The sequence below is a fragment of the Ranitomeya imitator genome, chromosome 3, assembly GCF_032444005.1.
Source record: "Ranitomeya imitator isolate aRanImi1 chromosome 3, aRanImi1.pri, whole genome shotgun sequence".
Lineage (NCBI taxonomy): Eukaryota > Metazoa > Chordata > Amphibia > Anura > Dendrobatidae > Ranitomeya > Ranitomeya imitator.
Window position 1 is genome coordinate 477,242,463 of NC_091284.1, and position 12,600 is coordinate 477,255,062.

A 12,600-nucleotide genomic window follows, 5' to 3' on the forward strand; every position below is an offset into this window, starting at 1 on the left:
AATGGTTGCAATGAAACAGAGTGAAAAATTTATTTAAAGGGGTCTGAATACTTTCCATACCCGCTGTATGTATGTACGTGTATATATATATATATATATATATATATATATTATATATATATATATATATACATATATATATATATATATATATATACACACAGTCAATTAACTCACTTCACCTATGTGACGTCACTCACATCACATTATCACATTATCTTACGTCAGCGCGTGCGCCGTGGGAAAATTTTATCTCCCGCTGATGTCAAATAGGTAAAGTGAGCTCATTGGCTGTGAACTCCCAGGACCTGTCTGATGGCACCGCGAGCAGGAGAACTTTCTCACGCTCGCGGTGCTGTTAGACAGGGAATAGGAGTTCACAAGGAGACACAGAGCACACACTTCTCAGTGTCTCTGCTGGATGCAGCAACCATGCAGCATGCCATCTAGATAACTTGCAAAAAGGTGGAACGCAGCAACACTCTGTAGATACCAATATATATGTGAATACAAGACCTATCATAATTGCTGAGTAAACTGTGATAAAAAAAATTACTTACAAAAGTGAAGGTTCTTAGCACATAGATTGGCAAATTCATGTGAGCCCATCAACCGCAACGAGGTGACACTACTTTGATGGGTCCTATCATCTAAAACATGCCTCTCTTGTGCTATAAGTCTACAGTCTGAATGGAAAAATATGCCTCTCCTGCACATGTAGCAGAGCTAGACACATCGTGGGACAAATGGATTATCATCTTCTCTGCGGAAAAGTTAGCATATTGTTGTTTGTCATTTTAACTCTTTTATGGGTGACAATGGCAGCTCTGGAATGGGTGTATGGTTTAATTAAAATTTATTAAAGGGTTCTGTGTCATTCTTTCATTTCAATAACTTTATTCTGGGTGTCTGTGTTTTTCGGTGCCAATTGCAGCCTGCTGTGATTTTACACGCACTTTGAATAGACCTGAGAAAAAAACCCGCTGATGTGAGCTGTCCCATAGATTAATACTGGGCCGGGTGCTATGCAATGTTTTCTCACATAGCACTCAGCCATATTCTACGGTAATGTGATAATATGACTCTGGCCTTAAGGTTCCGTCACATTAAGCGATGCTGCAGCGATATAGACAATGAGCCGATCGCTGCAGCGTCGCTGTTTAGTTCGCTAGGAAACGTCAAACACCGGCAACAGCTGAACGATGCAGGAGCGATCCAGTGACGTACTTATCGTTCTCACTGGTTGTTAGCTCCATGAAAAACCATTGCAGGCATCGTTGCTTTTGCTGTCAAACATGACGAATCACGCCGACCTGACGACCAAATAAAGTTCTGGACTTCTAGCTCCGACCAGCGATGTCACAGCGGGATCCTGATCGCTGCTGCGTGTCAAACACAACGAGATCGCTATCCAGGACGCTGCAACGTCATGGATCGCTGTCGTTCTCGTTGGAAAGTTGCTCAGTGTGAAGGTACCTTTAGAGTCAAAATAATCTGCATATGTTTTTTCAACTTAAAAAAAATCACAGACGCCTTACATTTTTTGTACAGACAGAGCAAGAAACTGCCCTATTTTTATGGACTATCCTGGACTTTCTGGATGGTTGGCAACCCTGATCAACACAAATTTTCCTTGGGATGCTCATGTGGGGATTACCGTATATGTGACAAAACGAGGATTGTTGCTGTTATTCGCCCCTGTTTTTAGTCCACAAGGCTGTTTCTCGGGATTAGGGTAACCAACTTGACTTATGTTTTCTGGACAGTTTATAAAAAAAAAAATCACAGACAGACAATATTTTTTACGGACATATTGGAAAACAATAATAAATCATTATTATCATAAGTGATACATGTCCACAGCCCATAATTCTGATATGGAGACATCAGCTGCATTCACTATAAACTGAAAAATGATGATAATTGCAGTCAAAATGATCTCTATTATGGTAGTTTTTTCAACTTCAAAAAAATCATGCACACCTTACTTTTTTTTTTTTTGAAGGATAGGGCTAAGAAGTGACTGTCATGGAATCTCTGGACAGCTGTAAACCTTGTTTGGGATCCGTGTGGCTCTTTTGATCTATTATCAGTGGATTCTTTCCTTGTAGGAATGTATTCCTCAGTAATAAAATATAGATCTGCTATTGTCACTTTCTGAAAAGATCCGAATGTACCTTAAAGATTGACTGTAGATGATGAATTTTGTGTTTTTTTGGATGAAAGATGTTCTATCTAAGATATGACTGATGTCCTTTATGTTTATGGTAAATTGATGTTTGTATGGTATGTAGTGTATGGTATATGTAGCTTACACAAATAGTTTCTGTCAATGCATGTTTCTTTTAAGACAGGATCTATGAGCTCTATTCTCAGTCAGCACTGAAGTCCAACAAACACTATGTATAAACCCATTTAAATATTAATATAATAGAATAAATATTAATTTAATTAATCTGCTAGATTGTGAATGTTAAAACTCAGTATGCCCAACCTTTGATTCTTCCATGGTAGTATGGCTGCCCATATTCTTTAGATTTTTGTTATATCCCTATGCAATCAACATTTATGTTATATATCGAGGAAGCTTTAATTGCAAGCATATAATAGATAAAAAAATCTATACAATCTATATTATTGTTTCCAGACATGTTTTGTACAGCTAAACATTTGTTCTCAGTTACAAATACAACAATCGTGAATTCAGAGAGCATACAATTTAATAATGCATTGGCAAATAAACAATAATTTCCAGAAATAATACACTAATGTTCTGGGAACAATGGTAAATGAAAGCCATTATAGGTCATATTTCTCTGACATTGTAATTTAGGAAGCAGTGTCTGCAATTGTAATGGATGTTATGGGCTGAAATAGATTATCTTTGTTTTTCCCATTTCACTTAGTTTAAGTTAGATTCCATAAATGAAAAGTGTAATACAATAGATGTAAAAATAAGTATAAGCTGAAAACTAAATTCAGACAGATCATAGGTGGCTGTTGGCTTTAGATGTATGGGAATATACACATATTACTGTGCTAACTGCTAAATTAAAGTAATCATAGACAATACTCTGAAACCATAGACAATACTCTGAAATAGACATTTGGTATCTCAACAAGATGTAAAGTCTTTGTAGACAATGTCAGAGTAGTCAGGGTATACATGAGTCATGCTCAATCATGAGACATTCTCCATCTAGCTCGGACCATGGACTGTCTGGATTCTTCCTTTGGCCTTTTGCAATAAGCATTTAAATTCATCCCAAGTAAAGTTGTTTTTCCAAATTTCAGCAACACATTGCAAAAGAAAAAAAGGGCGTTTCGAATGCTAAGCGTATTTTCTGGCGTATAAGATGACTTTTTAACCCCTAAAAATCTTCTCAAAAGTCGGGGGTCATCTTATACGCTGGACATAGCGTGCCAGCGCATGCGCAGTAATGCTTTTCGGCTTTGCCCGCAGTCGGGCAAATCGTACTGCGTGTGCGCGAGGCAAAATTGCATTGCACACGCGCGAACTATGGAGGACACCTACTCTAATTCACAAAAATATTGCGGACAGCGGGGAAGGATGGGGTGGAGAAAAGAAGACGAAACACTGCCCATCCGACTGGACACAGGGCATTTACATAACCCACCAATTTGAGGTGACAGATTCCCTTTAAAGGAAGAACGCTCTTTGTGCAAAGTTCATACCAGCATGTCTGGCATCAGCAATCAGTAGGGGGCCCTGGTCAGAGCAAATTAGATCACATTCTCTGCCATTTAGACGACAACACACACAATAACTGAAACGGATTGCTACAGTGTGCTCGCTATGGGGACTGATGTATACATAGCAGTTGACATCAATCACTTGCTGACAGAGCAGTTGTGTCATGGTCATGACGGTAATGCAGTAAAAACAGCATCCACTTGAATGCATGTAATTTTTGCATAAAAATACATAGCTTAACAATACGTTTTTGATTACACGTTGTTTAGCAGGATCATTAGCACAGATATTCTGCATCAATTAAATTGATCTTAGTAAAGTTGGGCAAAAACGCACTAAGTGCCTAACCATGTTTCTTTATGTAAAACTGTTGTGTGGTTTTCTGGCCACAAAAAGTGCGTCACAACAACGCTTTCTCACCTTTGGTGCTTTGACATTGCGTTCTGTGTCCCCGTTAGGGCATACTTCCGAAATCCCCCATAAAAAGGGGTCAGGACATGCCCTGACAAAGCCAATAGACTGCAATGGTGACGGCAGAGCAAAAGTGAGGTCTGTCGTGCACTTTTTCGGGAGTGTACACCTCCAGGAGGTGGACACTCAGACCCAGTCTTCTACATCTGAATGTTTGCCTCCTGTAGGCATACTACACTTCTGAAAAAATGCATGAGAGAACTCACTGTTGGCGCATGAGTCCGGACTGTGTTTTGCGGGAGTTTGCAGGCGCATGCCCCGACGAGGACACAGAACTCAATGTGAAACAACCCTTACCCTCAGTCTTCAGTTTTCCAGAGGTGTACTTGAAAATACATTTGAAGAAATATGCCATTTGGATAGATACATAGAATGCGTGTATGTTGGGAATCGCCTTTAATATAGAATCCATTAATCATGTGATGTATTAATCATTTTTTCTTACAAGGTGATACAATGATGTCATTTTCCTTTCTCTGTAGCAATGTGTTCCTCAGCAGCACACACAGGGCTACTATAGTTTAGATTTAGCACAAGTCTATTTATTTCTATGTCTTTTTTTTTGCCATGAAAGCATTATAACTCCTTCTAAATATGTTTTTTGCCCTCCAGCTAGTAGCCTCCATTGTGTTCATCAGTTTCGGAGTGGTGGCAGCATTCTGTTGTGCAATAGTTGACGGGGTTTTTGCCGCTCGACATATTGTAAGTATTTGCACATGTTCCTACTTGAGTTGTTACCTAAAATTACATGTAATATCTATTGTCAATATGAGAGATCTACAGCTTGTCAAAAAGTGATATTGTAGCAACATTGGAAGCACTGTCAGCAAAATGGTGGTTGTTCACACTTAGGCTTCATTCACATGTCTGATTATTACATACGAGTGCTATCCATGGTTTTCACAGATACCATCACAGACAAGAGTGCTCAATAGGGCCATTCACATGCCCATGTTTTTTCACGGACCGAGCGGTCCACGGAAAATTGTGAATCAAAGTCTAATTAAAATAATTGGTTTCTTTTTCTGTAACATAAGAAAATTGGACATGTGAATGAGACCTCATTCAGATGTCCGCGTTTTTTTTTACGTGCAAGACAAACGGACCGAGCCTCATAAGTGATCTCTCATCTCATCAGAGTTTCATTAGATTTTCATCAGTGATTTCCATCAGATTTCCATCAGAGTTTGGTCAGATTTTCATCAGTTTTATTCACATCTGAGGAAAAAAAAGTTTCTCCACCTTCCCCTAACAGTCAGTGAAAAACGGACACCCAAAAAATAACGGGCATGAAAACAGCCTCATAGACTGTCGTAGGTATGGGTGCTATCCCTGAAAAAAAGGCATTGGGCTACAATCAGATGTCTGTTTTTCTCATGTACGAGAAAAATGGACCAATTTTGATCAAAGTGTCATTAGTGTGGTTCGAATGTCATCTGATTTTCTCATAGGTGGAGAAAAGTTACTCCACATCCTCATATGTAACTGGAAATTGGATGTCACTTTTTCATAGACCCATAGATGTGCATTGTTGATTTTGATCTGAGGGTCAGATCAAAATCGGACATATCTCTGCGATTTTCCCCCTTTCGCTTGGTCCATGAAACATCACGGACATGTAAATAGCTCCATAGACTACCACAGGTGAAAACCACGGATAGCATATGTATGCAATAATCAGACGTCTGACTAAGCCCTCATTCTGACTTCCATTTTTTTCACCGCGATTTATCAGTGTTTTCCATAAGAGTTTCACCAGATGTTCATCATCAGTGTCATTAGATTTTCATCAGAGTTTGGTCAGTTTATTCAATTTTTTTCACTGATGAGAAAAAAAAAAGTTTCTACAGCTTTTCCTATCAGTCACTGAAAAATGAACAGGAAGGACATCGGATTACTGTCTGATTTTTTTTCACTGACCCATAGATTTTGATTGTGGCGTTTGATCCGGCACTCAGCTCAATATCGGACATGTCTCTGTAATTTTGCACGAACTACTCGGTCCGCAAAAAATGTCAATGGACATGTGAACAGCTGCATAGACTCCAATTAATTTACACTCTGCACCCCATCTTGACTGGAAAAAAACCCGAAATGTAGTAATTTTTGCAAATTTATTAAAAAAGAAAAACTGAAATATCACATGGTCATAAGTATTCAGACCCTTTGCTCAGACGCTCATGGTAATCTGTCCTGATCAATGTTCGGATCACACAGACACTCGGTTTATCTCTCTGATAACTGTATTGTATTATCACATGTCAAGGACAGATTTTATTTACTCAGAGTAAAGGTTTCTATTGAGTAGATATAAGTAGTGGTCTTGAAAAGCATAGCACAAAGTGCAGAGAGCGTCCATAAGTAAATAGACACTCTGATCTTCAGACATTGTCTTCTAGTTCACAGTATCTGCTTGATACAAATATTATCACATAGCTGTCACAACCCTTAAGGCCCCGTCACACATAGCGACGCTTGAGCGATTCCGACAACGATACAACCTGTCAGGGATCGCTCAAGCGTCGCTATGTGGTCGCTGGTGAGATGTCAAACAGTGAGATCTCACCAACGACGCAGCAGCGATGCGGCGACCTGTAGCGACCTGTAGAACGATGCTATTTCATGATGATTCAATGGGACATCCTGTCAGCGAGGTCGTTGGTAAGGTGTCAAACACAGCGATGTGTGCTACCCAGCGGGACCTCAACGATCAAAAAATGGCCCAGGCCATTCCGACACGACCAGCGATCTCACAGCAGGGGCCTGATCGCTGCTACGTGTCACACATACCGAGATCGTTACTGAGATCGCTGTTGCGTCACAAAACTTGTGACTCAGCAGCGATCTCGCTAGCGATCTCGCTGTGTGTGACGGGGACTTTACTTTCTTCAAAGCCTCCCAGAGAATCATTGAGTTCTGCAACTTGACCTGCGAACGTGTCTCTGTAAATTAAAGGAATTATAAATTTTCATTATGAATAAGCTTCAAATCCAATGTATACTCATCCATTCTATATAATGTATAGGCTGTTTCTTAGATTTTCTTTTCTGTTTATTGAGTTCTGGTAAGAAAACATGCATTCATAGTCACCATTATTATTCATCAGCCATTTAATTGTAGGATTTTCTTAGATCAAAATGTTCTAACAATCAATGTTACGTCAATTTTAATAGAAAATTCAAAAATCAACTTTAAATAGCGGGTTTTCTGGGGTCAGAAGAAAATGAACTGAATGGAGGAAATGGTATAAAAATGAATTAGCCTATATTCACATAATAAACCCGCTGCTGTAATGATGACTCATTTACCCACTGTACCACTGCAGTCAATCACTGGCATGAACACTCTGGCACTATACACCGCTGAGGCCAGTGATTTTGCCAATGTCCATGAAAATTTATATACTATAGTTTAATAGTTTATTCCAGCATTAAAAAAACTAAAAAAAAAACAATATGTTTTTATTACTTTTTCTTCTGTTAGGTAGGATCTTGAATCCCCCAACATAACAGTTTTTATTAGAATATTCACAAATGCAATAATTTCTACACAATTAGATTAGTGACAGATAAATACTTTCTCGTCTTCTTCCAAAAGCCATCACTGTTTTTACTTTTTCCATTGAAATAGCTGCATGAGGGCTTGTTTTTTTTGCAGAACAAATTCTAGTTTTGAATGACATCATTCATTTTAAAGTGATTATAATTTACTGAAAAACAAAAAAAAATCAATTTTTGATGAATTTTGCTTAAAAAACACAACTGCCATTTTTTTTTTAGTTCGTTTTTTGTTATGGAGTTCATTATGCAGTAAAAAATGACCTTCCATTATGGTTCTGCAAATCAGTACAATTATGGTGATACCAAACATATAGAGTTTTTTAAAATTTAGATTATAAAATATAAATTCAGAAATTAAAAAAAAAAACATTGTCGCAATTTTCTAAACCTTGTAAATTATAATTTTTACATAAATCGAGCCATAAATTGTTTTTTTGTGTGGTAAGCTGATGGTTTTATAGATACTATACTTGGTCAGATGCAACGTTTTATTCATTTCTTGATGCATACTTTGGTGGATTTGTGGCAACCAAGTAAACCCAATTATTGTGCTTTAATTTTTATTTATTTTTACGGATTGTACTATACAGGTTAATTAGTTTCATATTTTGATATATTGGACTTTTACAAACCCAGTAAAATCAAATATATTTCATTTTATTTGCTTATTTTTAGTGGTAAACAAGGGGATGATTTAAAGTTTTATATTTTTAAAAAAACATTTTTTGTAGCTTTATCTTTTAGTACTCTTAGGCAACTTGAATCTGCGATCATCTGATTGTTTGTTTTATATACTATTGCAATACCATACTATTTCAGTATATAAATCGCACTGCAATGCATGGACTGGCTGGCGGCTCTCCTGTCCAGAGCGTGACACATTCATATATTTCTATGTAGCGGTCATGCTTTGTTTGGAACAGCTGCGGTCAGTCTGAGCACTGCGGTGCAATCTCAGTCCGATTTATACAGTGGTCAGACTGCGCCCTTGCCGTGATATCTTGGGCTGGCTGGACCCTCAGCCTTTAAAAAAGCCCCCATTCATGTAGGTGAGATACAGACTGAATAAAAAGCACCCACCCCTTTCCCTTTACCTCAGCCGATGTGAAAGAGAAAAGGAGTGCAGATAGGTGCTGACCGGCTGCAGGAACAGTAGGGAGATCTATAAGGTTTGATTCTCCTCAGTCTCTGTGTAGGACAAGGTTTTGTGGTTATTACTCCAGTAAATAAAATCATTGCTTAGAAAAAAAAAATTAGAAACTCATTAATCACCCTCTCCCTTTTTCCCCTTTTGATTTTTACTATTGTAAAAAAAACAACAACAAAGATCTATACATACTGTATTTGGCATTGCTGATTTTAGAACAACTCGAACTATAACTAGTTTGCCATGAGCACTGTAAAAAAAAAAGTCAGAATTTATATTTTTTTGCTCGCTTTGTCAAAAAAAAAAGGGAAAGCAAGCCATAAAAAAGTCATGAGATCCAAAATTTTATAATTCTTAAACTTAAGATAACCCCTTCACAACTGGGTGATTTTCTGTTTTTGCACTTTTCTTTTTTCTCCTCCCCTTCTTCCAAGAGACATAACTGTTTTTTTTCCCATCAAAGTAGCCATGTAAATGCTTGTTTTTTGTGGAACGAGTTGTACTTTTAAATGACCCAGTTCATTTTATCATATGATGTACTTGAAAGAGGGGAAAAAAAGTGCAGAAAATCAGTGAAAAAAAGCACAATTCTGCAATATTCTTTTTTATTTTAAATTTACAGCGTTCTCAGGTGTACAGTCATGACAGACACAGGGGTCTTCAGTAGATCCCAGGCTATAAGGGCAACCCATAAGCGCCCTGCGATCATATCGCAGGTGAAACAATGGACAGTTAGAATGGTGCACCCCTTGCTGGTGTGCTGTAAATGCCGCTGTCAGAAATTGGCAGCAGAATTTAAGAGGTCAACAGCCATGGGAAGAGATTCGCTCCATGCTCAGCTGTTAGAGTCAGAAAATGGCTGAACATCAAAACCATCATCTGCCGGCAGAGATGCGGGCTCAGTTTCTGAGCCCTTATCAAGGCGAGGAAGCCGGCATAGGACGTATGACGTACCAGTAAGGGTTTAAAGTTTGTTCTAGAAAAAAACAAAACAAAATTGATTCTTGTTGATCATTTCTCCTTGAAAAAAATAATAATATGTGATAAAGTCTCTTGTACAAAAAATTAGACCAATAAAAACTACAGTTTTTCAAGCAAACAATAAGTCCCCATAACACTCAACTGACGAAAAAAGAAACAAGTTACAGCTTACAGTATGCAAATTGCCTCTTCAGAGAGGAAGAGGACTTGAACTCTACTGCCACCTATTGGAAGTAGCAATCCTAGCAGTCAATGTCGACCCTTTATCAAGCCTTGTCACATGACTTAGGATAAAAGCCAAACCAGAATCTCAATTTGCAGACCTCATCAGTGCAAAGTCAAAGCCAAACCAGATCTCCACTTTGCACTGACGAGGAGCAGTACTCCGAAACACAGTGTCTGCAAATTGAAATTCTGGTTTGGCTCCATCTCTCTCCTCCTTCCCTCCGGCAGCAGGGGAAGATCCGCCTGTCTAAAGCTTCCCCTCCGGCAGCCCTTTCAGTTCCGACCCGGGATGCAGGTACCCGCGGTCCTGTCTATCTCCTTACATTGACACTCCAGGATCGATGGATGCAGAGAAATGTGATATTGCCAAAGTGAGTGCACAGCAGCCTTATATCCAGTCCCTATGAGACAAGTCTCATGATGCTGAGTGTGTAAAGGAGTGGAGAAGCTGGTCTGCATCGCCCTGAAGATCTTGACTTGTGTTGTGTGTTTCATCTATTTTGTGGCCTACAGCACTCAGACGGCAGATGGGGTTATCTATTAGACCAGCCCATGGTGGGAGGGGTTAAATGAGTCTAGGACTATAGTTCCTAGTTGTTAATTAGTTATTGGAAAGTAATGGAATGAGAAGAAGGTATTGTTGGCAGACCAGCATTGCTGGTGTTGTATGTGAGAAAGAGAGAAGACTTTACTCAGGAAGCAAATTGTGAAGTAACCAAAAGCAAGTTGCAGCAGAAGATATAGCAGGCACGTGGGGTACCTACAGAAAACACTATTTGTGTTAAAGAAAATTAAAGAAAAAAATTATATTTACAAACTTGATTGAAACAATATTTTATTATCTGATGGCACATCCCCTTTAAGTGATTATGCCGCATATAGAAACGAAAAATAAGTATTCACATTTTTGTATGTACATCGCGAGACCGCTAAGTCTTCTGGGTAATTTTGCAATGCATCGCTGGGAAAGGAAGCTGGTGGCAGCCGCGCGCGCGTGCATCGGCGGACGACGGAAGGTGAGTATAGCAGGTTTTTTGTTTTTTTATTATTCTTAACATTAGTTTTTATTTTACTATTGATGCTGCATAGGCAGCATCAATAGTAAAAAGTTGGTCACACAGGGTTAATAGCAGTTTTAACGCAGTGCGTTACCCGCGGCATAACGCGGTCCATTAACGCTGTCATTAACCCTGTGTGAGCGCTGACTGGAGGGGAGTATGGAGCGGGCGCCAGGCACTGACTGAACGGAAGTAGGGAAGGACTAATTCTCGACCGGACTGTGCCCATCGCCTGGCGGCCGCGACCAATCAGCGAGGCGGGATTTCCGTTATGGAAGTTGCAAACAGACAGACAGACGGAAGTGTCCCTTAGACAATTATAAATTTATATATATAGATTATCCTCAAGTCCTCAGTATTGTGAAAATGACAGAAACAAACTGCAGTACTCCATTCTCCACTAGATGGCGAACACCTGTTAAAACTACAGTATATTAGTCTGTAAATGTATTATTACCTTTTGTATATGGATGTAGCAGGGACTGATAATGCCATTTCTTGTGTACTCAATAGTAATTTATTGAATTAGCTAGAGACTGTAAATCCTATATACCTGAACGTTTTAAAATATATTACTATTAAAACTAGCTTTTTAATTTTATGATGTACAGCAGATGATTCTGAAAGAAAAAAGTGCACATTATTATCAGTTCCATCAGATCTTGTTTTCACCAGCCATCAAAGGTATATGCTGGGAGTATTCCCCTATGTAGTCTTCAGAGGAAATAGAAATTTCTCTATCCCCATGATGGCACCACAGAGAGAGGGGTCCGCCCCCAGGGACAGGAAACCTACAGGTGAAAAAGGGCGTACCTCTCTCCCACATCAGTTGGTTTCCTGTCCCTGACGGGGAACCTACAGCACGTACCTGAAGGTTTTTACTTCGTGGGATTCCAGGGGGCTGGTCCGGCCGGTTCCTGACAGGGGGTGCCCTGTCACGGCTGGATCTAGCAGGTTTTCTCCCCCCCTTTTCTCCGGCCCTGAAGCACCACCGCTGGGGTCGGTGGGCCCTATGGGTGAGTGTGAGGGGGGAGGCAGTGAAGAAGGATTGAGCCTGCCTTCCCCACGATACGAAAAAAAAAAAAAAAGGGGGAGGAAGGAGGCAGGTGACGGCGGTCACCGATATAGCCTCCGTACCGCTGACGGTACATGGAGGTAGCGGCGGCTACTCTACCATAAGGTCCCAGGCGCAGAAGCGGCATCTGGAGCGCACATGGGACCGCTGAAATGCCGGTCGCCTAAACCGGGGGTATGGTGCGGGCAGGAGCCGGCAGGTGGAACGATGGAGCGCGCGCGCGGGCGTCCCAGGTTATATCTTCCTCTATGGGGCGCCCATGGTCTGGACCGGAAGTAGTGCGTATGCATGCGCAGATTACCACTTCCGACTGCGGCAATTTTAAAAAGGAGCACTTCCAGGGGGAATGTGTGGATTTAAACCTCCTC

At 39.9% G+C, this 12,600-nt stretch overlaps 1 protein-coding gene across 1 annotated transcript in view; it reads left to right on the forward strand.

The window, feature by feature from the left end:
* Positions 1 to 12,600, forward strand: part of TMEM255B (transmembrane protein 255B) — a 176,717-nt gene that overhangs the window by 64,776 nt on the left and 99,341 nt on the right. The window contains exon 4 of the mRNA XM_069760180.1: positions 4,799 to 4,888. Within this exon, the coding sequence (XP_069616281.1) occupies positions 4,799 to 4,888 (90 nt within the window). The remainder of the gene's footprint in view (positions 1 to 4,798; positions 4,889 to 12,600) is intronic.